The sequence below is a fragment of the Xiphophorus maculatus genome, chromosome 7 (genome assembly GCF_002775205.1).
Source record: "Xiphophorus maculatus strain JP 163 A chromosome 7, X_maculatus-5.0-male, whole genome shotgun sequence".
NCBI classification, from domain to species: domain Eukaryota; kingdom Metazoa; phylum Chordata; class Actinopteri; order Cyprinodontiformes; family Poeciliidae; genus Xiphophorus; species Xiphophorus maculatus.
Window position 1 is genome coordinate 27552100 of NC_036449.1, and position 26901 is coordinate 27579000.

Genomic DNA, 26901 nt, shown 5'->3' on the forward strand with positions numbered 1-26901 from the left:
ACAAGAAAATATAAGAGCTTTTTCAGTGAAACAAATTATGTGATCTTTTTTCCAGAAAAACCAAGCCCACCACCAAAGCTTGGAGTAACTGATGTCACCAGGGAGAGTGTGTCATTGGCATGGGCTAAACCTGAACATGATGGAGGCAGCAGAATTACTGGATATCTGGTTGAAGCACTGGAGAAGGGTCAGGAGAAGTGGGTTAAATGTGGTGTCACCAAGTTTATCCACTTTACTGTGTCTGGCCTAAGGGAGAAAGCTGAATACTACTTCAGGGTCAAAGCTGAGAACCTTGCTGGATATAGTGATGTTAAGGAAATGTTCACCCCTGTTATGGTCAAAGACCAGCTGGGTAAGTTACAAAATATATACATATTCAAATTCACTATTGTAATCCAGAAGAAAATATTTCTGGTTTAACTTGTTTTCTATACTTGTACTTGTTCTGATACAATCTAGTCAAAAATCAAAAGACATTGTAAAACCTGTGATCTTCATGTTTCCCCAGAATCTCCCGAAATCAACATGAAGGACTTCCCCCACAACACTGTGTACGTTAGAGCTGGTTCAACTCTGAAGTGTGAGATTCCTCTGACTGGCAGACCCCTGCCCAAAGTCACTCTTTCCAAGGATAATGTAGTACTTAAGTCAACAATGAGGTTCAATTCTGAAGTCACTCCTGACAGCATCAAAATCATCTTGCGTGAAAGCATTGCTGGAGACTCGGGACGCTATGATATAACTGCCTCCAACTCCAGTGGAACCACCAAGTCCTTTGTCAATATTGTGGTTCTGGATCGCCCAAGTGTTCCACTTGGACCTGTAGAGCTGTTTGATGTCACAGAAGAGAGTGCAAGTCTCAGGTGGCTCCCACCAGCATATGATGGTGGCAGCCCCATCACTAACTATATCATCCAGAAGAGAGAAACAACTACAGCAAACTGGATTGACGTCTCATCTGCTGTGGCTCGTTGCACCATAAAGGTTATGAAACTTACCACTGGGCTGGAGTATCAGTTCAGAATCAGGGCTGAGAACAAATATGGAATTAGTGAACATATCGACTCTCCAGCAGTCACAGTCAGCCTTCCATACAGTAAGGGGTTTATTTAGCTTTCATTCCAAATGTAACATTTAATACTCAAGTTTAATAATGAGCATGCACAAACCTTGTAACTTTGATTTTTATCTACCAGCTATTCCAGATGCTCCATCAACTCCAGAGGTTACTGCTGTAACCAGGGAGAGCATCGCATTAGCCTGGAAGGAGCCCAAGTCAGATGGAGGCAGCCATGTGTTTGGCTACCATCTCCAGATGAAAGATAGGAACAGCATCATGTGGCAGCTAGTTAACAAAACGGTGATCCGATCTACACACTATAAGGTCACCACCGTTAATGCTGGACTTATTTATGAATTTAAGGTGGCAGCGGAGAATGCTGCTGGCCTCAGTGTTTTCAGTAAGGCTTCAGATGCTGTGTTGGCTATAGATGCCTGTGGTGAGGACCAAGTGAAACATTTTTAAAGATAAACATGATCAAATTATGGTGAAAAAGTCTGTTAATTAATCTTTTCTGGTCATATCTGCAGAGCCACCCATCAACCTAAGAATCAGTGACATCACCAAAAACTCTATCAGCCTTGCCTGGGAGAAACCCAACTATGATGGTGGATCCCCTATTACTGGTTACATTGTTGAGAAGAGGAAAGGTGTTAGTCCTAAGTGGTCCAAAGCTAACCTCACCAATATCACGGACACACATTTCACTGTGGCTGGACTTACCCAGAATGAAACATATGAATTCAGGGTCATGGCCAAGAATGCAGTTGGTTCAGTAAGCAACCCATCTATGACAGTTGGACCAGCCACTTGTGTGGACACCTATGGTAGGAATTATTTTTGATCCTGAATTTACTTATAGTTGTTTCAGTTAAATACAATATAAGCTATTGGCCATTTTTACTGTATTTTTGTGTTTTTTCCCCTAGAAAGTTTATGATTATCTGTACAAATTGCCACTGTGCTCTTGTTATGCATGATACCTAGCTACATCAGAAATTCAACAAAAACATCTTTGTTTTTATCAGGTGCCCCAGAAATTGAAATTCCCCAGGAGTACCTTAATGAGGTCAAATACAGCGCAGGCTCAGACGTGGAACTTAAATTCAATATCACAGCCAAACCTACCCCCACAATTGAGTGGTTTAAGGATGGACGAGAGCTCAAACCTACTGCTCAGCTCACTTTCAAACACACGTTTGAGTCCACTGGTATATTCCTGAGGGACACTACTCGTCTGAACTCGGGGACGTATGAGGTCAAAGTGAAGAACTCCCTGGGATCTTCATGTGCCATTGTCAGGCTGCTCATTCAAGGTATTCACATGATAATGTTATTGCAACATATTTGCATTGAAAGACATAATGTATACCTCATTTTTTTGTATATATTTGTTCCTTTATCAGACAAGCCAGGACCTCCTGCTGGCGAAATTCAGTTTAAGAAAGTGATGGCTGACAACATTACCATCATGTGGTCTCCACCTGCCGATGAGGGCGGTGCCATGGTAACTCATTACATCGTAGAGAAGAGAGAGACCAGCAGAGTCATGTGGTCTATTGTGTCTGAGAAACTTGTAGACTGCATCGTGAATGTGCCCAGACTCATCCAGGGTAATGAGTACATCTTCAGAGTCCGTGGAGTCAACAAATATGGCATTGGAGACCCCCTGGAGTCTCAGCCCATTATTGCAAAGAACCCGTTTGGTAACAGAACACAGCACATTTTACTCATTTAAAACAATACAATAGTCTAAACAGACTTATGTGAGCTGTGCTTTTTCATTTTATACAGTTCCTCCCAGTGAACCATCTAAGCCTAAGGTTACTATGATCACCAAGTCCACAATGACTGTGATCTGGGAAAGACCTGCACTGGATGGAGGCAGTGATATTGATGGTTATTACCTCGAGAAAAGAGAGAAGAAGAGTCTTCAGTGGTTCAAGGTTGGTACTAATCTAATTAGTAGATTAATATTTACTAATTTCATGCTTTAAGAAGATAAACTATTAATTACAATGGATATTTTTATTATTATACATAACACTATCCACTGTTTTTTCCAGGTGGTGAAAGGAACAATCAGAGACACCAGACAGAAAGTCAGCAACTTAACTGAAAACAATGAGTACCAGTTCAGAGTTTGTGCTGTAAACAAGGCTGGAGCAGGAAACTACTCTGAAGCCTCTGATCTTTACAGGGCCTATGACCCCATTGGTATGTCAGAAGATTTCATGTTGTTTCTGAATGTTGACCTTTATAACCTAAAGTGGGTTTATATGCAGCTACTAAAAATATTCACCTTATTTGGCCTCCCTAGATCTGCCTGGTGAACCCACAAAGCTCCGTGTGGTCGACTCCACAAAGACTTCCATCACTCTTGGCTGGGAGAAGCCTGTCTATGATGGTGGCAGTGAAATCACACACTATTTGCTGGAACAGATGAATGCAGGAGAGAAAGAATGGGTTATCACCAACCCACAGGTTAAGGGTTGCGAGTATGTGGTGTCCCACTTGAAACCTGCCACTTACTACTTTTTCAGAGTATCTGCTGTGAACAGCAAGGGCAAAGGAGAGGACATCAAGATGTACCAGCCTGTGCAAGCCAAAGACATATTAGGTTTGGATTTTATTTATAATTGAGAAAAAAATATTGAAAATGATTTTGGCTTTAAAAACATCATGAAATGTGGACATCTTTTTTTCCTGATGATTTATAATTTCTTTTATTTATTAGTACTATTATTTTTTTTGTCTGTTTAACAGAGGAGGCTGATTTGGACTTAGATGTTCCTATGACAACTCAATACACAGCTAAAGCCGGCCGCGATGTTGAAGTGTTTATCCCATTGAAGGGACGACCAGCTCCCAATGTCACCTGGCGACGTGGTGATCGTAACATGGCTGGTGATAACCGCTTCACCATCAAGAGCACTGAGAGATCCACCACACTCCTTATTCCAAAGGTCACTCGTGATGACTGTGGAAAGTACATGCTGGAAATAGAGAATGGTGTAGGTGAACCCAAGATAATCACCGTTTCCCTCAGGGTTCTAGATAGTCCATCATCCTGCCAGAAGCTAATAATCAAAAACGTGACAAGAGGGAAGCTGACCCTAAGCTGGGAGGCTCCTCTTGTTGATGGTGGCTCACCTGTCACAAATTACATTGTTGAGAAGAAAGCCTCAACCATGAAGGCCTACCAGGTGATCAGTGCAGAATGTCCTAACACATCTTACAAGGTGACCGACCTGGAAGAGGATATTGCTTACTTCTTTCGTGTGTCAGCTGAAAATGAGTTTGGTGTGGGTGACTTCTGTGAGTCCACTGAAGCTGTCAGAGCAACAGAGACTCCTGGAGCTGTTAAAAACCTGGTGATGTTGGACTCTACAAAGACCTCTGTTACACTGCAGTGGACCCGACCGGACCATGATGGAGGCAGCCACATCACAGAGTACATTGTTGAAAAGAGAAGCCAGGATGAAGTCAACTGGAGTTTAGGTGCAACATGCAAACGTTGTACATGTGAGGTGACTGGACTCAGGGAAAATGCCATCATGGATTTCAAAGTGTTTGCCAAGAACGAGAAAGGAAGAAGTGATTTCTCTCTGATTGGTTCAATCCCAGTGATAGATTTTATTATTCCTCCAGAAGCCAGTCTCAGTGATTATCCAAATGGAGAGCTTGCTGTTCGTATTGGGCAAAACATCCACATTGAGCTACCATTTAAGGGAAAACCAAGACCTGCAATCAGCTGGCTAAAGGATAACCTTCCACTAAAGGAGAGCGAGAAGATTCGATTTAGGACCACTGACAACAAGACTGCAGTCACAGTTAGAGGAGCCAAGAAGGAGAATGCTGGCCAGTACACTTTAGTTCTGGACAACAGAGTGGTCAAAAACTACTTTGACATCAATGTAATCACTCTTGGACCACCTACGGCTCCTGTTGGTCCTATTCGCTTTGATGAGATAAAGGCTCAAAGTATCATCATTTCCTGGGATGTGCCAAAGGAGGATGGCGGTGGTGAGATTACATGCTACAGCGTGGAGAAACGTGAAACCTCCCAGGCCAACTGGAAAATGGTCTGCTCAAGTGTTGTAAGGACCAGCTTCAAGATCCCTAACCTAGTCAAGGGAGCTCAATACCAATTCAGAGTCCGTGCCGAGAACAAGTATGGAGTCAGCGAACCACTCTGCTCCTCACATGTTATTGCTCAGCACCAGTATAAACCTCCAGGTCCACCAGGAAAGCCAGTTGCCTTCAACGTCACCAGTGATGGTATGACCATTAAGTGGGATGCTCCAGGCTTTGATGGAGGTTCTCCTATCGTGGGTTATCATGTTGAGAAGAAGGACAGGAACAGCCTCTTATGGCAGAAGGTCAATTCCACAATCATTTCCAACAAAGAGTACAGGATCATTGGTCTCATGGAAGGTCTGGAGTACTCTTTCAGAGTTTATGCTGAAAACAATGCTGGACTAAGCCCTGTCAGCGAGCAGAGCAAACATGCTCTTGCCATATCCCCTGTTGGTAAGTTTAATGTAATTGCATTTAAAAACTGTGAATGTGACAATTTAACTGGAAAAATGTTTTTTAGAAGGATTAACAATATCCATTAAATTAAACCCAAATATTACACATTAACGAGGTTGTTCTCACTTTCCCCAGACCCACCTGGCACTCCTGTCTGCATTGATACAACAAGGGATTCAGTCACCCTGCAATGGGAAGTTCCAAAGAGAGATGGTGGAAGCAAAATTGTGGCTTACAATGTAGAAAGGCGCCAAGGCAGAGGAAAATGGCTACGATGCAACTTTATTGATATAAGTGATACCCAGTTCACTGTGACTGGTCTGTCCCCTGGAGACAGATTTGAGTTCAGAGTGATTGCAAGAAATGCTATCGGTACAGTCAGCCCCCCATCTAACTCTTCTGGATATATCATGACCAAGGATGAGAGCAGTATGTGTTTTTTAAGAAATTGATCATTTAATTACTTGTTTATCACAAATAAGCTGACATTAATTTTGGTTTTAATGTTTTTGTCATCAGTTACTCCTGAAATCGAGTGGTCCCCTGACCAGGTGCTCACTCTGAAGGCTGGAGAAAATGTTAAGCTCAATTGTACCATCACTGGGCGCCCAGTTCCTCAGGTTTTGTGGTACAAGGATGGCAAAGAAATTGATAAGCGAACAATGATTGACATTGAGATTACCACTGGCATTGGCACCAGCAGTCTGTTTATCCGTGATGCAGACAGGAACCACCGTGGAATTTATACTGTGGAAGCAAAAAATAGCTCTGGCTCTAGGAAAGCAGATGTTAATGTCAGAGTGCAAGGTTGGTAAACCAATACATTTTTGTTTCACTACCATATCTCTAAAAGTGGCCAATGAGTTAATTAAAAATAAATTACATAATTTTTCACACTAAGGCCTCTGAACCCCTCTGTCCACACAGATACTCCTGGACCTGTTGAGGGTCCCATCCGCTTTACCGGCATAACTGCTGAAAAGTGCACTGTATGGTGGAACCCACCAGAAAATGATGGCTGTGCTGCGATCACCCACTATGTAGTGGAAAAACGGGAAACATCCAGAATTTCCTGGGCTTTGGTTACATCCAAATGTGAAGCTTGCTCATATAATGTCACCAACCTCATCAAGGGAAATGAGTACCAGTTCAGAATCTCTGCAGTCAACAAATTTGGGGTCGGCAAACCACTGGATTCTGATGCAGTTATTGCACGCATGCAATACAGTAAGTAAACCTTGAAAGATTATTTCTACTTCCAGAACTAAAACCCCAAATTTCCCACCTGATCCAAAGAAGCATTTTTTCAACTTACAGTTTTGCTGTGCTTTCCCCTTAGCTGTGCCAGATGCTCCTGGTACGCCAGATGCAACTCACATAACTGGAGATAGCATCACTATGTGCTGGACCAGGCCGAGATCAGATGGAGGTAATGAAATCAAGCATTACATTCTGGAAAGGAGAGAGAAGAAGAGCCTTCGTTGGGTTAGGGTGTCTTCCAAGAGACCCATAACAGAACTAAGGCACCGTATCACCCACCTGACCGAGGGCAATGAGTACGAGTTCCGCGTCATGGCTGAAAATGGAGCTGGTATTGGACCAGCCAGCAGTACCTCCAGGCTCTTTAAATGCAGAGAGCCAACAAGTGCTCCTAGTGCCCCAAGTGTAATCAAGGTAGGACTGTTTGAGAACTGTATCATCATCCAAACCTTCTACTTGTAATGGTATACAGTTTCAGTTTAATGCTGATCTTTAACAAAAATTACAAAGCTATTCTGTGAAGGATAGCTTTGTAATAAAGCAGTTTGAGTGAATTAATTTTACTTTAAGGAAACTGATTTGTAAAATAAAAGTTACCCAAGCAAAAATGAGCAAAGGAATAAAAAGATTTCTTTCTTTAACAGGTCATTGACTCCACTAAGTCCACTGTCACCCTGGAATGGACAAAACCAGTATTTGATGGTGGCTTGGAAATTATTGGCTATAACATTGACATGTGTAAGGCCAGTCTAGAGGAGTGGCACAGAGTCAATAGTCAGATTTGTATCCACAATAGATACACTGCAAAGGGCCTGGTAGCTGGAGAGCTTTACAAGTTCAGAGTCAGTGCTGTGAATGGGTCAGGAGAGGGTGAAGCTTCAGTTATGCCACACCCTGTTCAGGCTCTAGATAGACTTACATCTCCAGAATTTGACATTGATGCAAACTTCAAACAAACTCACACTGTCAAGAACGGAGGAATAGTCACTCTCAGCGTCGCTTTCAGAGGAAAGCCTACTCCACTGGCCACCTGGTCTAGAGTAGATGGTGAAGTTCCTGTCATGGCGGACATCAACACCACAGACAGCTCATCCACTCTGACTATAGAAGGCTGCACAAGATATGAGGCAGGAAAATACACCCTGTCCCTGGAAAACAACAGTGGACGAAAGTCTATCACATTCACTATCAAAGTTTTAGACACTCCAGGACCTCCAGGAGCAATCTCCTTCAAAGATGTTACACGTGGTGCTTTGACAATGATGTGGGATGCTCCATCCAATGATGGTGGAGCCCGCATCCATCACTACATAGTAGATAAACGTGAGGCAAGCCGCCTTGCTTGGCAGGAGGTCAGCAGCAAGAGCTCACGCCAAATGATAAGGATAACTGGTCTAGACATTGGTGTGCCATACTTATTCAGAGTGACTGCTGTTAACCAGTATGGTCAAGGTGAACCAAAGGAAATGACTGAGCCTGTCGTTGCCACAGAAGAGCCTGCACCACCCAAAAGATTAGATGTTGTCGATACCACTAGTTCCACAGCCTCCCTAGTGTGGCTTAAACCTGACCATGATGGAGGCAGCCGCATCCGAGGGTACATTGTTGAATTCAGAGCCAAGGGTAGTGACCGTTGGATTGTTTATGGAGAGACTAAATTGCCGAAGATGCTGGTAGAAGGTCTGATTGAAAACACTGAGTATGACTTTAGGGTCAAGGCCAAAAATGATGCTGGAATCAGTGAGCCTCAAGGCACTTTCACCTCTGTGATCATAAAGGAGCCTCTCATTGAGCCAACTGCTGATCTCAGCAGTATCACTAACCAGCTCATCACCTGTAAGCTTTCCAATACTATCACAATTGATATCCCAATAAGCGGCAGACCTGCGCCCAAGGTCACATGGAAACTGGAGGAAATGAAGCTGAAGGAGACTGACAGAGTCTTAATCAGGACCACAAATGAGAGAACCACACTAATAGTGAGAGACAGCAAGAGAAGTGACAGCGGCAAGTATTACCTGATCCTGGAGAATGCTGCTGGTGTGATGACTTTCACAGTGACTGTGGTCGTCGTCGGCAGACCTAGCCCACCAACTGGCCCTGTGAAGATTTCTGGAATCTCATCAGAGTCTTGCACACTGTCATGGTCAGAGCCAGCTGATGATGGCGGCACTGAAGTAACCAACTACATTGTTGAGAAACGCGAGTCTGGCCATGCTTCATGGCAGGTAGTAAACTCCAGTGTGCAGAGAACGACAATCAAAGTGACTCATCTTACCAAATACATGGAATACACATTCAGAGTGTGTGCCGAGAACAAGTTTGGAGTCAGCAAGTCCATTGAGTCTGCAGCTGTCGTGATCGAGCATCCATTCAGTAAGTTCTGCTTGAGTAAGACAATATTACACATCCTGGCACTTTTTGGCTCTTAATAATCTCCACCTCTTTACATTTGCAGTTCCTCCAAGTCCTCCAACTCGCCCTGATGTGGTATTTGTGTCAGCAAATGCCATTGGCATTAAGTGGGATGTGCCATATTCTGATGGTGGCAGCCAGGTGACAGGATACTGGATTGAGAAGAAAGAGAGGAACACAATCTTGTGGGTGAGGGAAAACAAGCTGCCCTGCCTTGAGTGCCATTACAAGGTGTCCAACCTGATCGAGGGCCTGGAGTATCAGTTCAGAGTGTACGCCATGAACCTCGCTGGACTGAGCAAGGCCAGTGAAGCCTCCAGACCAGTGGTGGCCCTCAATCCTGTTGGTAAGGAACCACTGGTAATTCCAATGTGTAATTGAATAAAATCCTGCTGCAGTATTTTATAAAGTCTTAACTTGCTTGTTGTAGATCCGCCTGGTAAACCTGAGATTACCGACATCAGCCGCTCCTCTGTTTCGCTGTGCTGGACTGTACCCTTCAACGATGGTGGCAATAAGATCGTCGGCTACATTGTGGAGAGGAAGGTCTACAGCACAGATGAGTGGGACGACAACCGCTGGCTCAAGTGCAACTACACCACGATCACAGAGAACTACTTCACAGTCACAAACTTGGGAGAGGGAGAAACCTTTGAGTATCGTGTCATCGCCAAGAATGCAGCTGGAGTCCACAGCATGCCTTCTGTGACCACTGGTCCAATCACATGCAAGGATGAATACTGTACGTATAGATGTTTCTCCTTATTTTCCTTTATATTTAAATTTCTAGATAGTTCTGTTTACCATAACATTTACTGTACTTTAATAACTTTAAAAATGTTATCACAGCAGTGAAGATCTTGCGATATTTCTCATCAAACTGAAGCTGCTGTTGAGAATCACTATTTATAATGGTTGAAAATTAAATGCAAGTTATTATTATTATTATTATGAGTCAGATGTGGAGCGGAGTGTTTTACATATTTATCTATTTTTGAGACTCATTTTGAAGTATAAAACGAAGCAATTCTTTGGTTGTTGCCCAATAATGTTAACTGAATGATTCAGCTAATAAAAGTGTTGTTAGGTTGGTCAACATTATTTGATTACAGAAACTTTAAAGAAACCCTCAACTCTTTTAAATTGTCTGAATCGCAGCACGTTGAGAACTTTAAAGAAAAAAAAGACACTGATCAGAGAAGATGAGATTTGTAAGAACTGTGAGATTACAGCAACTTGCTAACAGCGGCTAACAATGCTATCAAATTAGCATCTGATTTCTCAGCTTTCTATTACTACTAAATGAAAGGGCAATTTCACAGTTCTTTAATGAATAGAATACATTTCAAATCAAAAACACTCTCATTAACCCCAGATGAATAATAATAAAATTAGTAGAGATTATTTAAAATTTAGAATAAATGAAGTATTTATTCTAGGTGTTTCTGTTGACAAACCCGAAGTATCAAACCTGCAACGTTTTTCCAAAATTCTTTCCAGTTTAGCATTCATCTTGATTACTCCTCTGTTGTTAACCACTTGAAACTATCAGAAGCACACTTCTAAGAGCCCAGGATAAGATTTTTCCATTTATATGGTAATATCAGAACATACATAATTATCAAAAAGTGGAAATTAAGGTAAAATGCATTTTCTTCTGCTGAAAAAAGCTTGTTAGTCATCAAAACAAACCGCTTTCCACTGTCTTACAGGACTATGCCACAGCAATACTGCTTGATAAAATATGAATAACAGTTTATAATTTGTAAAACTCTTACTCTATTTCTGAAAGCAAGACAATTGTGTCATGATTTTCCTGGAAGTATTGCTAAAATGTTGTATTTCTGTGTGGGTGTATTGCTACAACACCCACACAGAACAATTTAACTGAAATCCATTTTGTAGTCAAATATTTATCACAACTTAAAATTTTATGTTTTACTTACTGCAGCTCCTCCTAGAGCTGAACTTGACAGCAAATTAACGCGTGAGGTCATCACCATTATGGCTGGCTCCGACCTTGTCCTGGATGGTGCTGTGGGAGGCAAACCAGAACCCACAGTGTACTGGTCCAAGGGAGACAAGATTTTGGATTTGGGAGAGAAATACTCTCTGACATACACGTCAACAAGAGCCATGGCTGTCATCAAAAACTGCGACAGATACGATACGGGTAGATACATCCTCACCGTCAAAAACGCCAATGGTATTAAGACCGCTTCAGTCAGTGTGAAGGTTCTGGGTGAGTAGCCAAGTTTCAACATTTAGGCTTGGGCCAGAACATGAACGTGTCACAAAAATGTCTAACTCTTGATTTGTTTTCCTCTCAGACACTCCTGGACAACCTGCTGACAAGATTGTGATCAGCAGAGTCACTGAGGAGAAGTGTACGGTTTCCTGGAAGATTCCTCTGGAGGATGGCGGAGACATCGTCACCCATTACATTGTAGAGCGACGTGAAACCAGCCGGCTCAACTGGGTCATCATGGAGACAGAGTGCAAGTCGCTGTCATGTGTCAGCTCCAGGTTGATCAAGAACAATGAATACGTCTTCAGAGTCAGAGGAGTCAACAAGTTTGGACCTGGAGTTCCTCTGGAGTCCGAGCCGGTCATCGCCAGAAACGCCTACAGTACGAAACCGCTTCCCTTTGTCAAATATTTCACATTCAGACTTCAGGTTTAATTTTATTAAATATTTCTCAATCTAGGTTTCAGAGGTTATAATAGTTTTGAGTTTTTCATAATAGTTTAATTTTATTTTTGTGACTTTTAGTCAAATTTTGTTAATTTAATTGATGCGTTTACTTTTATTTATTTATTATTATTATTATTATGCAAATATTATTTTTAGTTTAGTTTTTTTTAGTTATAGTTACAGTTTTAGTTTTTTCATACTTTGGTTAATTTTTAGGTGCAGAATTTAAAAAGGTCAAAGTATTGTATTTATGCATGAATGTTTTGGGGTAATGAATACTCTACAGAAGATACTATTTTCAAAATATGTATTGAATTATTGTTGAACAACCAACTGACTCTGCTGTTTTTTTTCCCAACTTTTGCTGTCACAATTTCACTGACTAACTTAAGAACTGCCAGAAAAAATATGAAGTGCTGTAATTTGCTCATAGCTGAGGAAAAAACCTATTTCACATCAATCCGAAAGGCTAATAAATAGTTTCATAAACATGGAAATGAAGGATATTATATCTATAATTTCAATATGTCTTGTTTTTATATATGTGCAATTTAGTTCCAGTTAGTTACAGTTTTCTCCTGAATGAAAACAATTTCAGTTTCAGTTCATTTTAATAACATTGGCTAAGTTAGTTGGTGCTGCCTGTGGTATGTTTTCCTCCTGGGAAAGAGCAGGACAGAATTATTCTCTAATCTGACACCTCTTTCCCAGCTGTCCCATCCCCGCCGGGCGCCCCAGAGGCCACAGCAGTGGGTAAGGAGCACATCATCATCGAGTGGCTGAAGCCTGAGAGCGACGGAGGCAGTGAGATCAAGAACTACATCGTGGAAAAACGAGAGAAAAGCAGCACAAGGTTAAAACATGTTCTGTAAACAGATATCTGCTTTAACTGTCTCAGAAAAACATCCATCAATTTATTTGCTCTGTTGAATCAGATGGACTCGGGTGAACAGAACTTACACAATTTATGACATCCGTCTGAAAATCACTGGCCTGATAGAGGGAGGCGAGTACCAGTTCAGAGTCACGGCTGTCAACAATGCTGGAGAGAGCCAGCCAAGCGATGCCTCGCCATACATTATCTGTAAAGATCCCACATGTGAGTCTTTTTACTTATTAACTACAGAGTTTCCAGATATTAAAACATGAAAGTACGTTAATAACCTATTTATTTTCATCCCCTTCAGACACACCGGCTGCTCCATCAACACCTCGCATAGTGGACACAACCAAGCACAGCATTAGCTTGACCTGGACCAGGCCCATGTATGACGGCGGCTCCGATGTCACAGGCTACGTCATAGAGATCTTAGAGGAGGACTCGGAGCAGTGGTACCGCGCCACTGCTAAGCCTATAAAGACCAATGAGTACGTGGCCGGTGGCCTGGCAGCCAATAAGAAGTACAGGTTCAGGGTGGCGGCCATTAATGGCAACGGCACCGGGGAGTTCAGTGACCCGAGTGGAGAGATCGAGCCACTGGAGAAAATTGGTGAGTTCATTAGTATTAGCCTCATACCATACTGTCACGACATTGTGACATTTTTAACAAAGTTTTTAAAAAATTTCATACTGCAGCTCTAAAGTAGTCTTAGCAATTCTTTAGCTCTTTTGAGATTTTTAAATTGTTTTTCTTTGGACATCCCCTGAAATATAAACTCATTATTTGTCTGATTGTTATTCTCGAATAAAATATAGATAAGAAGCTGGTCTAAAACAGTACATTAAGCTGCTGGAAAACTATTTAACAAACTGTTTATTTAAAAATATATCTTGGGTCATGATTTGAAACTGAAATTTCAAGGAAATCGTGGAAATTGGTTATTTTCTGAGTAGAGATATTAGTTCATCTCGAGTTAAGATATTTTTTCTAAGAAAAATGTCCTCAGAAAGATAAAAAAAATGTTTTCTTTTAAATAACACCAACATAACCATAAAAAATAATTAAAGAAAATTTAAATTATTTATTACTTTGGCGCACTAATGAAAATGTCAAAACAAACATTTCAAATGTAAAAGTTGCATTTAAAATGTGAAACTATTTGGATGTCAAGTAAATGTCTGTTTTTGTTTAGTAACATGAGGTGAAACATCAGCAAAGACATTCAGGCATAAAGGTTAACAAAAAGTATTAAAATTTGTAAAAAAAAAAAATTAAAAATACATTTAAAATAAAGGCAAAATTGCAACATAAAATACTGTGCAGTCATCAAAAATATATGCATCTGAGCAGGATTTTTTAATGACCTCCTATTGTTTCCATTTTCAGAAATGCCTGACCTGGAACTGGCAGAAGATTTGAAGAAGACGGTTTGTCTGCGTGCTGGCGGTACCCTCCGCCTGTTCGTGTCCATCACCGGCCGACCGGCACCTGTTGTTGCCTGGAGAAAGACCGGTGTGGAGCTGCAGAGCCGAGGCTTCATTGAGACCACCGACAGTCACACCTCTCTCCTGGTGGAGAAAGTTACTCGCTATGATTCTGGAAAATATGTTGTGGAGGCAGAGAATCCATCTGGAAAGAAGACGTGCATTATCCTGGTCAAGGTCTACGGTAAGTTCTGTCAAGTTGGTTTTTACTTAAGTAATTCTCCAGTGTTTACACTTCTTGAAAGAGATTTGCTGAGACATAAATTTTAATTTTCTTGATGCGTCTTTTCTTCAGACACTCCTGGTCCTCCTGGTTCTGTCAGGGTGAAAGACTACACCAAAGAGTCGGTTGTGATCACCTGGGACGTCCCAAGCCTGGACGGTGGAGCTCATGTCAGCAACTACATCGTCGAGAAGAGAGAAGCCAACATGAAGTCATACAAGACTGTGACCACTGAGTGCAGGAAGACTCTGTACAGGATCACAGGCTTGGAGGAAGGGATGCACTACTTCTTCAGAGTCCTACCTGAGAACATTTATGGTGTTGGCGAGCCTTGTGAGACAGCTGAGTCTGTGCTGGTGTGTGAAGTACCATCAGTGCCCATGGACCTCAGCATTGTGGATGTCACCAAGTCCACTGTGACCCTCCATTGGGAAAGACCACATCATGATGGCGGCAGCAGGCTGACAGGTTACATCATAGAGGCTTGCAAGGTGGGGTCAGACAGGTGGAGTGCCGTGGCGACAGTTAAGGCCTCTCAGTCCCAGCACACAATCCAGTCGCTTACAGAGAACGACCAGTACCTGTTCAGGATCCGTGCCACCAACAGCAGGGGGGTCAGTGAACCCATGGACATTGTGACACCAGTCATAATCCAGGATATCAAGGGTGAGTCTTCACAGCGTCAACAACCTGGAACAAATCTGTTTACCCCAGAAGGCACTAGGGGGCTTCAGAGAGCATTAGAAAAAGATGAGAAACATTTTTTGCCATACTCATCTTTCTGATTGGCTGACAGTCACAATTTCCCAGTCACTTTTATCTTTAAACTAGACATGGAAAAGTTTCTCTGGGTTTCCCACAGAAAACATGCTAAGGCCTGTAGTAGGGAGGCTAGGGCAGTCATCCAGTGACCCGCCGTGTTTTTGAGTTATAAAAAGTTAACAGTAAATTGGAAAATATCACTAGGTAACTTAGTGCTATTGTAAGACATTATTAAAAATACCTAAAGTATTAAAAAAGGCAAACTTAAATAGACCTAAAATAAATGAACAGCCTGGTAGGGATGTAATAAATAGTATGATACACTGGGGAAAACCTCAGTTTTTGACTAGAAAAAGACCAAAGGAACTGTCCAGCAGCCAGAGGACACCGATGCAAAAACCTAAACTATGGAGGTTAAATAGCGTTTCATGGAATTAATAAAAATATTACATATTTTCTTATTAATAGATAAAAAAATTCAATGTTCCTTTACATATTTTGTGGCATTGTCTATTGGTTTGCAAAGGGGCTGCCGTGCCAGAAACTAATGCTGTTTTGGAAGCCCTGACCTAGAACATTTAACACACATTATACTTCCTTTCAGAAAGTCAGAATTTAATCAAATAAATATTATTTTGTTATTTTTTTAGTGATGCCAAAGATTGACTTGACCAGCATCCCTCAGAAGATCGTTCATGTGCACCGTGGCAAATCCATTGACCTGAACATCCCAATTAAAGCCAAACCACTGCCGGTTTGCTCCTGGTACTTCGGTGGTGCCAAGCTGAAGGACAGCTTGGACCGCATCAAGATCGACAGCAACGGGAAATACACACACCTCGTCATCCGTGACTCCACCATCGATGACACTGGAGATTACACTTTGGAGGTGAAAAATGCTATTGGCATGGCAACGGAGGTTATCAAGGTCATCATCCTGGGTAAGAACACATCATACAAATAAATGTCTGATTGATGTCAGCATTGAAGTAACACTGTAGTTATAACAGAGATTCTGGAAATAATTCTTGAACATAAATTGACTGTATTTTGTCATTTCTGTGCAGACAAACCTGGTATCCCAGTTGGTCCCATGAAAATCGAGGAGGTTGATGGAGTCTCGGTAACAGTTAGCTGGGAACCTCCAGAGAAAGACGGTGGTGCCAATGTCAGTGGCTACGTGGTGGAGCAGCGTGAAGCCCACCACCCAGGCTGGTCCACCATCTCTGAATCTGTGACCAGACCTTGCTTCAAGTTCACCAGGCTTAACGAAGGAACTGAATATGTGTTCCGTGTTGCTGCCATGAATCGCTTTGGTTTTGGTGGCTTCCTGCAGTCTGAAGTGGTGGAGTGCAAGAGCGCCAAGAGTGAGTTCTCAGAGTCATCTTCATATTTGCTGTTCTTATTATCTTACCAGTTTGATAATTTAAGACATCAAGATCTACAATCATGTTTGGCCAGATGAATTTCTTTGATTATTTGGTCAAAAAGATATTTTTTGCCCCACAGTTCAGTAAAATTTCCACCTTTTCTCCCCGTGTAGCCATCCCCGGACCTCCAAGCAGGCCAGAGGTGATTGATGTCACCCATGAAGGCATGACCGTGACCTGGCAACCACCTGTGGACAACGGTGGCTCCACCATTGCTGGCTACATAATAGAACGTAAAGAGGCCCGATCTGACAGATGGTTGAGAATCAATAAGAATCCGGTCACTATGACCAGATATCGTTCTTCCGGGCTGATTGAGGGCCTGGAATATGAGTTCAGAATCACTGCTATCAACTCCAGAGGAACTGGTAAACCCAGTGAAAGTTCTGCAGTAGCTGTTGCCATGGATCCCATTGGTAAGTGATGCAAAACTTAGTTCATTTAGTATTACAATAAAGGAGATCAGTTTATTTAGTAAATCTTTCTATGCTGCTAAATAGAACCTCCAGGTCCTCCAGTTAAACCCAGAGTCACAGACAGCACACGGACATCAGTCTCTCTGGCCTGGCTGCCGCCTGAAGAAGAGGGTGGTTCTGTTGTTACTGGCTATCTCATTGAGATGCAAAAGGTGGACCAGGTTGAATGGACTCTGTGTAATACTACACCCACCAAGATGTGCGAGTACACCCTAACACACATGCCCCAGGGTGCAGAGTACAGGTTCAGAGTCATTGCCTGCAATGCAGGTGGTGCCGGAGAGCCTGCAGAGATTTCTGGAGTGGTTAAAGTCCAAGAAATGATTGGTAAGAGAAGAATTTTACACAGTACATGCATTTATATGTTGAATGATCAATTTGATAAGCAAAGCTGCTTTTTTGTCTTTCTCAGATTATCCTGACTTTGAGCTTGATCGTGTATACGAGGAAGGATACGTGGTGCGGCAAGGTGGAGTCGTCCATTTGTCTGTACCCATCAAAGGCAAACCTATACCCACAGCTAAGTGGACAAAGGATGGTCGTGACATCTCACATCGTGCCATGATTGCCACCCACGATGACATCACTGAGCTGGTCATCAAAGAGGCACACAGAGACGACACCGGTACCTATGATTTGGTGCTGGAGAACAAATGTGGTAGGAAAGCTGTGTACATCAAGGTGAGATACAACAGTTCAAGGAAACATTAGGAAGAAAAAGAGATTAACTAAAACAATTTAATAATGTTTATGCTTTTCACCATCAGGTGAAGGTGATTGGTCGACCTGATGCCCCAGAAGGTCCTCTAGAATTTGATGACATCCAGGCTAGATCAGTTCGCGTCAGCTGGAGACCACCTTCAGATGACGGTGGATCTGACATCCTGGGCTACATAGTAGAAAGGCGGGAAGTACCAAAGGCTGCCTGGTACACAGTGGATGCCCGGGTAACTGAGACCTCCCTGGTGGTCAAGGGCTTGAAGGAGAATGTAGAGTACCACTTCAGGGTGTTTGCTGAGAACCAGTTTGGTGTTAGCAGATCCCTTAAGTCAGATGGAACTGTTCTGCCAAAGACACCTCTTTGTGAGTACTATTTTTGAAATTGTCCTCAACTTTCATATCTAAGCTGCTGTGTTGTGATTCAAAATATGTTCACGTTTTACTGACAATACCTATACCTGCAGGTCCACCTGAACCTCCCAGTAATCCACCAGAGATCATGGACATCACCAAGACCGCAGTGTCTCTGTCTTGGGCCCGGCCCCGGGACGATGGTGGCTCTCGTGTCACAGGATACTATGTTGAAAGAAGGGAGGTTTCCACAGAGAAGTGGGTCCGTCACAACAAGACCCACATCACTACCACCATGTTCAATGTCACCGGACTTATACCCAACGCAGAGTACATGTTTAGAGTGGTGGCTCAAAATGACATTGGGCAGAGTGAACCTGGTCCTGCTTCAGAATCGGTGGTCTGCAAAGATCCATTTGGTGTGTTGTATTATTTAATGCTTTTATTCCCATGACTGAAGTGATGAAACCTTGTTAGAATTTTTAAACACTGTATTGATATTTTTTTTATATTATTGTTAACTTCTTGTTGTCTCTTCCTGTAGACAAGCCCACCCAACCAGGAGATATTGACATCATCTCTATTACTAAAGACAGTATCACCATTCATTGGCTCAGGCCAGAACATGATGGTGGAAAGGAGATCCTGGGTTATTGGATTGAGTTCAGGGAGGCTGGAGAGAGTGCTTGGAAGAAATGCAACAAGGAGCGTTCCAAGGATCGGCAGTTCACCATGGGTGGCTTGATGGAGGCCACAGAGTATGAATTCAGAATCTTTGCTGAAAATGAGGCCGGACTCAGCCGACCTCGTCGCACACCCATGGGCATCAAGACCAAATTGAGCGGTGAGCTGGTTATACTGGACCTAATGAAATTTTGATGTAACGTTTAAGGTTGGAGTAAATAAGAACCATATTTTTTCTGCAGTTGGTGAAGCTCCAGCTTTGAAGGAAGAGGCCCAAGATGTAACCACCAAGCTTGGCGAGTCTGGCACTCTAACTTGTGGAATCATTGGCAGACCTTTGCCTGAGATCAAGTGGTATCGCTACGGCAAAGAACTGATCCAGAGCCGCAAGTACAAGATGAGCTCAGATGGTCGTAACCACTCCCTCACAATTCTGACAGAGGAGCAAGAAGACGAAGGCGTGTACACCTGCAGGGCTGTCAACGAGGCTGGAGAGATAGAGACCAGTGGCAAACTACGCTTGCAGGCAGCTCCCCAATTCCACCCTGGCTTCCCTCTGAAAGAAAAGTACTATGCTGGGGCTGGTACCAGCCTCCGGCTCCATGTCGTCTACATTGGTCGTCCAATCCCCCAGATAATGTGGTTCTACGGCAAGAAACCTCTAAATTCATCTGAGAACGTGATCATTGAAAACACAGAAAGCTATACCCACCTTGTTGTGAGGAATGCCCAGCGAAAAACCAACGCTGGTCGCTACAAGGTTCAGCTCAGCAATGTGTTTGGAACTGTTGACACCTCTCTGCGTGTTGAAATCCAAGGTATTGGCGTACATCACTGAAAGTTCTTTTTTAAAACAACTTAGAAATATTTTTAAAAGTAAAATTCAAATGAACATGGAATATTTGCATGCTTTGATTATTCCCTGACAGCCTTTTTATCCATTAATATCATACGCTGTTCCTGATGTCACTTTACTATTTTTTCCCCAGACAAACCTTGCATCCCTGAGGGTCCCGTTGTTGTTGAATCCCTGCTCAGGAACTCAGTTGTGATCAGCTGGAAGGTTCCTAAGGATGATGGAGGGTCTGTAATCACCAACTACATTGTAGAGAAACATGAAGCCAAAGAGGGTGAACAGTGGCACCTGGTGTCTTCCTCTGTCCCTGGCACCACCTGCCGTGTCCCCAACCTGACTGAGGGCTCTGGATACTACTTCAGAGTCTCAGCACAGAACCAGTATGGTGTCAGTGAGCCTCTGGAGATTCCATCAGTAGTCATCATCAAGTCTCCATATGGTAACAGCCTTACATTTAATTTTCTGCCTTGAGTTCTAGTTAGCAGAAAGACAGAATAACAGCCCTCTGTTGTTTTTCTCACAGATAAACCTGGAATCCCACAGCAGCCATTCATTATCAGTTCTACCAAAGACTCTTGTGTCGTTTGCTGGAAGCCTCCAACTAGCGATGGAGGAGCGAAAATCACCAGCTACTTCCTTGAGAAACGCGAGAAGAAGCAGAACAAATGGATGTCTGTAACAACAAAGACATTTACAGAGACCAGCTATGAAGTCACGGGCTTGATTGAGAGCTTTGAGTACGAGTTCCGTGTGAAATGCCAGAACATTGGCGGTGAGAGCGACTGGTCTGAGATCTCTCTGCCAGTCATTCCCAAGTCTGAACAGGCTCCTCGTGCTCCTGCATTCAGAGAGGAGATCAGAGACATGACGGTCAAATACCATAGCAATGCCACCTTTGTCACCAAGGTATTTAGAAATTAGAAAAACTTTTTTGTCATTTCTTATCTTTGATTTTTCTTCAGCAGGTTAATTTACTCTGATTATCTTTTCCTATAACAAGGTTGTGGCCCATCCAAAGCCTGTTGTCAAATGGTATCGCAGTGGCAAGGAGATCCTGGCAGATGGAACAAAAATAAAAGTCCTTGAGTTCAAGGGTGGCTACTATCAGCTGGTCATCACTGCCGCTGATGAGAACGATGCCTCAGTGTACCAAGTTAGAGCAACTAACCCGTCAGGATCTATCTCTACAACAGCCAACCTGGAGGTGGAAGGTACTTATGCCAAACATCTGTATTAGGTTAGATTCTACGTTGTCTTATTTTTTTTACATTCTAGTGAAATTAAATTTTCTGATTCTTTAATTTCAGTTCCTGCAAAAATACACCTGCCTAAAGAACTCCAGGGAATGGGAGCTGTACAAGCTGTGCGTGGTGATCACGTCACCATCAAGATCCCCATCACAGGAAAGCCTGAGCCAGCAGTCACTTGGCAGAAGGGTCCGGAGGTCCTCTCAAGCTCTGCTTATCATCAAGTTATCACTACAAGATCCTTCACCTCCCTGGTGTTCCTGAAGGGAGTACAGAGGAAGGATACTGGCTATTATGCCATTACTGCAAAGAACAGATTCGGATCAGACAAGCAAACTATTGAGGTGAATGTGGCTGACATCCCCGATGCTCCAAAGGGACTTGTGGTCAGTGACATTGCACGGGATTCTATCACGCTGACCTGGGAGCCCCCTGCCAGTGATGGTGGCAGTGAGATTATTAATTACATTGTAGAGAAGTGCCCAACCACTGCTGATAGGTGGATTCGTGCTGGCCATACAACAGACTGCAGTATCACCATCATCAACATATTTGGAAAGACCAAATATCAGTTCCGCGTTATTGCAGAGAACCAGTTTGGTCTCAGCCTTCCATCTCCTCCAACTGAGCCCATTACTACCAAGGAAGACAAATCTGTGATCAGGAACTATGACGAGGAAGTGGATGAAGACAGAGAAATCACCAAAGAGGAAGCTGTGTTCTACAAGGTGAAGGAACTGTCTTCCAAATACATCATCTCAGAGGAGCTTGCTCGCTCCCAGTTTGGAGTGGTCCACCGCTGTGTGGAGATTGCCACTAAGAAGACTTTCATGGCCAAGTTCATCAAAGTGAAAGGAACTGATCGTGAGTTAGTCCTCAGGGAAATAGAGGCTCTTAATGTTGCAAGACATAAGAATATCATCTACCTCCATGAATACTTTGAAAGCATGGAGGAGATTATCCTGATCTTTGAATTCATCTCTGGAGTTGATATCTTTGAGCGGCTTGGTACCAGCAACTTTGAGCTCTCGGAACAGGAGATTGTCCGCTACCTGAGACAGGTTTGCTCTGCTGTCAAGTTCTTACACAGCCAAAACTTTGGCCACTTTGATATCCGCCCAGATAACATTGTTTACGCCACAAGGAGAAGTCTCAACATAAAAATGATTGAAATGGGACAGTCTCGACTGTTGGTTCCTGGAGAAAACATCAGAATGCTGTTTTCAGCTCCAGAGTATTATGCCCCAGAGGTTCACCGCCATGATCTGGTCACCACAGCCACTGATATGTGGTCTATTGGTGTTTTGGCATATGTTCTACTCAGCGGCCTTAATCCATTTGCCGCAGAATCTATGACAAAGATGATTGAGAACATCTCAAACTGTGAGTACGTTTTTGACAGGGAAGCATTCAAAGACATCAGCTTAGAGGCAATGGACTTTATAGATAGACTTCTAGTCAAGGACAGGAAGCTCCGTATGACTTCTCATGAAGCTCTAGAACATCCATGGCTCAAGATGAAGATTGAGCATGTCAGCAACAAGGTCATCAGGACACTGAGACACAGAAGATACTATCAGTCACTAGTAAAGAAGACTGATACCATAGTTTCAGCAGCTCGTGTGGCGTTCGGAGGTGCCTTCAGAAACCAGCGAGGTCTGGAAGTTGGTAAAGTTAAGATTGGAACCGAGTACCATGGGTTGCGTGCTGGGCCTGTCATGCATGCCTCAGCTGAGGAAGGTGGCCATGTCAGATTTACCTGTAGTATTGTGAACTTTGACAAGAGTACTCAGGTATCATGGTACTTAGGTAACCGTCAGTTACATCCAAGCCCCAAGTATGAGATTTCCTACAGTAATGGCTTTGCCAGTATTTACGTGAAGGACATTGAAGAATCTGATGATGGTGTCTACAGATGCAAGGTGGTGAGTGATGATGGAGAGGACAGTGCCTATGGAGAACTCTTTGTAGAAACTCTGAGGAGCATCAGAGAGCACTACATGAGCCGCACCATCAGGAAGCTGAGGAGGAGGGTTGACAAAACTAAACTTCTCCAGAGACCACCTGAGTTCACTTTGCCACTCTACAACCGCACAGCATATATTGGTGAGGATGTGCGCTTTGGTGTCACCATCACTGTGCACCCAGAGCCTCATGTAACCTGGCTTAAAAATGGAGAACAAATCAAAGAGGATGACAGCAAGTACACCTTCACAAGTGACAAGGGCCTGTATCAACTCATGATTCACAACCTTGACATTGGTGATGATGCTGAATACACAGTCATGGCCCACAACAGGTTTGGAGAAGACAGCTGCAAGGCTCGTCTCACTGTGATACCTCATCCTGTGCTTGAGGATACAATGAAGCCCATGTTCAAACGTCTACTGGCTAATGTTGAGTGCACAGAGGGAGACAGTGTCCGCTTTGAACTCAGGGTGTCAGGAGTTCCCACTCCTTCTCTTAAATGGGAAAAAGATGGCCTTCCTCTACAGTTTGGTCCCAAAGTTGTTGTCATAGAGCAGGACATTGATTATCATGTCCTTCACATCAGGGAGACTCTGCTTGAGGATGATGGAGTGTACAAAGTCACAGCAACCAACTCTGCTGGCTGTGCAAGCTGCCAGGCCACTCTGAAAGTGGACCGTCTCACTTACACTAGAAGAGAGTACAAGAGCGAAGAGGAGAAACTCAGACATGTACAGAAACAAATAGAGAAGACCAACAAAATGGCTCAGCACATTGCAGCTACAGAGGAACTTGTACCTCTAAACCCAACAGCACAGGAGGCCCTCAAATTTGCTGCAGAGGTCTACAAACCCGCAGTAAGCACCAAGAACATTGAAGGCGAATTTGACATCACAGAGGAGAAGACAGAGACCAAGAAGCTAGAGGAAGAGAGAAGGATTTTCATGCCCTATGAAATTCCTGAGCCTGTGGTTCATGATCCTAAAGCTCTGGATGAAGACAAAGCCATTAAGCAGTTTATACCTCTGTCTGACATGAAGTGGTATCGCAAGATACGAGATCAGTATGAGGTATCAGAGAGAACAGAAAGGATTGTGCAAAAGAGGCAGAGACGTATTCGTCTGTCCAGGTGGGAGCAGTTCTACGTGATGCCTCTCCCCAGAATCACTGACCAATACAGACCAAGATGGCGCATTCCCAAATTGACAATGGATGATTTGGAGACTGTTAGACCTGCCCGACGTTCACCATCTCCTGAGTCTGAAGTCTCTTTTAGATCCAGAAGGAGGTCTCTGGGAGATCTCAGTGATGAAGAGCTGCTGATGCCTGTGGATGACTACCTGACAAGGAAGAGAGCTGAGGAGGAAACAATGATGCTGGAAGATGAACTTGAGCTCGGTTTTTCTGCCTCTCCTCCTGGTAGCCCCATTCGAGTTCAACGACGTGTCGTTGAACATGAGGAAAGGAGGCAGGGAGTCAGACATGAGGCCGCTGAGGTTGTAGAGACAAAGAAGAAACGTACTATTTCTCAGTACACAAGAAGGAGAAGGTCACTGTCTCCTACCTACATTGAGCTGATGCGACCAGTCTCAGAGCTAATCCGACCGCCACATGCTAGACCTGTGGAAACAGAGGGAGAGATTGTGGGGAGGAGATCCCCTACTCCAGAGAGGACCCGTCCTCGTTCTCCCAGTCCTATTAGGTCAGTGGAGAGGTCTTCCCGCTCCTCCTCTAGGTTTGAGCGTTCGGCACGCTTTGACATCATGTCCCGTTATGAAGCCAGGAAAGCTGCTCTGAAGTCTGAGAGGAAATACCAGGTTGTGAGTCAAGCACCTTTCAGCCTTGATCATGCTCCTCGTGTAACTGTCAGGATGCGCTCTCATCGCATCCCAACTGGTCAGGACACAAAATTCACCCTGAACATCCAAGCAAAACCAGACGCTGAAGTTGCATGGTTCCACAATGGAGCGGAAATCTCTGAACATGGTGAGAAATACATCTTCACAAACATGAGTGGCGTTCTGACCATCACTATCCTGGACTGCCAAGAAGAAGACAGCGGAACATACCGCTGTGTGTGCTCCAATTCAAAGGGTGAGGCATCTGACTACGCCACCCTGGAGGTGTCAGGAGGCGGATATACTACATTCTCCTCCCGCCGCAAGGATGAGGAAGCTCCTAAAGCATTGGTCCCTGAAGTCACACGCATTGATCACTATCACACTACGCACTTTAAATCTGGCTATACCTCTCAAACCTACCTGGAGGTGGAAGAGAGCAAGTCAAAGCTAACAGAAACACGTGAGGTTGTCACACGGGAAAGAATTGGTACCTCGGCCGAGAGATTCTCTTCTGGTGAGCGATTCTCTTCTGCTGAGAGGTATGACTCATCTATCAAGTATGCCTCCACTGAATATCTTTCTTCTAGTTCCTCATATTCTTCAGAGAAGTTTTCTTTAACTGGAAAGCATGCAACTTCTGAAGATAAACTGAAAACATCCTCTACTGCTTCTGCTCTTGAGCAACTTTCGTTGCCCAAGGAGAAATCTTCTCTTCCTGCCAAAATCCTCACCAAGCCACAGTCTGTGACTGTTGCAGAGGGAGAGACAGCCCGGTTCTCTTGTGACATCGATGGGGAACCTGCACCAACTGTGACATGGATACACGACAGCAAAACAATTGTATCATCTCTTCGTATCCATGTCACCACAACTCAGTACAAGTCCAGCCTAGAGATTTCATCTGTGACCATATCTGATGAGGGCAGTTACACTGTGGTCGTCGAGAACTCAGCAGGTAGACAGGAGGCTCATTTCACTCTGACAATCCGCAGGCCACCTCCAAAGGAGGAAACCAAAGCTGTCAAAACTACTGAGCCACCTGTGAAGTCACCAGCACCCAGTGTTAAGTCACCTGAGCCCTCAGCTGCATCCCCTGCTCCTTCCTCAGCACCTAGTATAAAGTCACCAGAACCAAGTGTAAAGTCACCAGCTGTAGCATCTCCTGCACCCGAAGTTAAGTCACCCACACCAAGTGTAAAGTCTCCTGAACCAGAGGAAGCAAAATCTGTTAAGAGCATCAAATCTCCGGAGCCATCAGCACCCTCTCCAGCACGCAGCTTAAAATCACCAACTCCTGGTGTAAAATCTCCTGAACCAGAAGGAATCAAGTCACCACGTGGGCTAAAATCTCCAGAACCCAGACTAAAGTCACCACCACCAGTCAAAACTCCTGGAGGTGTGAAGTCACCAGAACCTGAAGAGGCAAAATCTCCCCGTGGTGTTAAATCACCAGAACCTGCAGGTATCAAAACACCAAGAGGTCTCAAGTCACCAGAACCCGCAGGAATCAAAACACCAAGAGGCATCAAGTCTCCAGAACCTCCAGGTATCAAATCGCCAAGGGGATTGAAGTCACCTGAGCCTGAGGGAATCAAATCACCTCCGAGAGTAAAATCACCTCCTCCAATTATGTCCCCCAAGAGGGTCGTGTCTCCTCCCACTGTGAAATCCCCGACCCCTAAACCTCCCAAAGTCCTCAGCCAGCTAACAGCTGAGGCCTGCGAGGGTTCAGTCAACCTGTCCTGCGTCTGTGAAAGCAGCGTCAGGGAGGTGGTGTGGTACGTTAGCGGCAGGAGGCTTTCACAGAGCAGCCGCTTTGAGATGCACTACTCTGAAGGATCCTGCAATCTTCTGATCCATGAGCTGGCAGAGAGTGACCAGGGAGAGTACACCTGTGAGATGATTTCAGATGGAGGCGTGTCCAAATCCTCCTTCTCCTTCAGTGGTCAGGTGTTTCAGTCCATATACAAGAAAGTCACAGCTTACCGAGAGCAGCAAGTGGCGCTTAAAGG

The 26901-nt window shown here is 43.8% G+C and overlaps 1 protein-coding gene across 1 annotated transcript in view; it reads left to right on the top strand.

Annotated features, from left to right (window-relative positions):
• The window catches only part of LOC102219802 (titin-like), a 215207-nt gene that overhangs the window by 186047 nt on the left and 2259 nt on the right, over positions 1-26901 (top strand). Inside the window, exons 172-208 of the mRNA XM_023337148.1 lie at positions 56-352; positions 509-1096; positions 1197-1499; positions 1591-1887; positions 2089-2376; positions 2467-2766; positions 2855-3006; positions 3127-3277; positions 3381-3680; positions 3827-5593; positions 5732-6025; positions 6116-6403; positions 6524-6823; positions 6936-7270; positions 7501-9232; positions 9315-9617; positions 9702-10013; positions 11223-11513; positions 11602-11901; positions 12678-12819; positions 12902-13065; positions 13154-13456; positions 14234-14515; positions 14627-15220; positions 15967-16257; positions 16384-16683; positions 16860-17162; positions 17247-17549; positions 17635-17903; positions 17990-18305; positions 18407-18712; positions 18838-19137; positions 19220-19795; positions 19967-20272; positions 20357-20739; positions 20834-21044; positions 21141-26900. Coding sequence (XP_023192916.1) covers positions 56-352; positions 509-1096; positions 1197-1499; positions 1591-1887; positions 2089-2376; positions 2467-2766; positions 2855-3006; positions 3127-3277; positions 3381-3680; positions 3827-5593; positions 5732-6025; positions 6116-6403; positions 6524-6823; positions 6936-7270; positions 7501-9232; positions 9315-9617; positions 9702-10013; positions 11223-11513; positions 11602-11901; positions 12678-12819; positions 12902-13065; positions 13154-13456; positions 14234-14515; positions 14627-15220; positions 15967-16257; positions 16384-16683; positions 16860-17162; positions 17247-17549; positions 17635-17903; positions 17990-18305; positions 18407-18712; positions 18838-19137; positions 19220-19795; positions 19967-20272; positions 20357-20739; positions 20834-21044; positions 21141-26900 — 19707 coding nt within the window. The remainder of the gene's footprint in view (positions 1-55; positions 353-508; positions 1097-1196; positions 1500-1590; positions 1888-2088; positions 2377-2466; positions 2767-2854; positions 3007-3126; positions 3278-3380; positions 3681-3826; positions 5594-5731; positions 6026-6115; positions 6404-6523; positions 6824-6935; positions 7271-7500; positions 9233-9314; positions 9618-9701; positions 10014-11222; positions 11514-11601; positions 11902-12677; positions 12820-12901; positions 13066-13153; positions 13457-14233; positions 14516-14626; positions 15221-15966; positions 16258-16383; positions 16684-16859; positions 17163-17246; positions 17550-17634; positions 17904-17989; positions 18306-18406; positions 18713-18837; positions 19138-19219; positions 19796-19966; positions 20273-20356; positions 20740-20833; positions 21045-21140; position 26901) is intronic.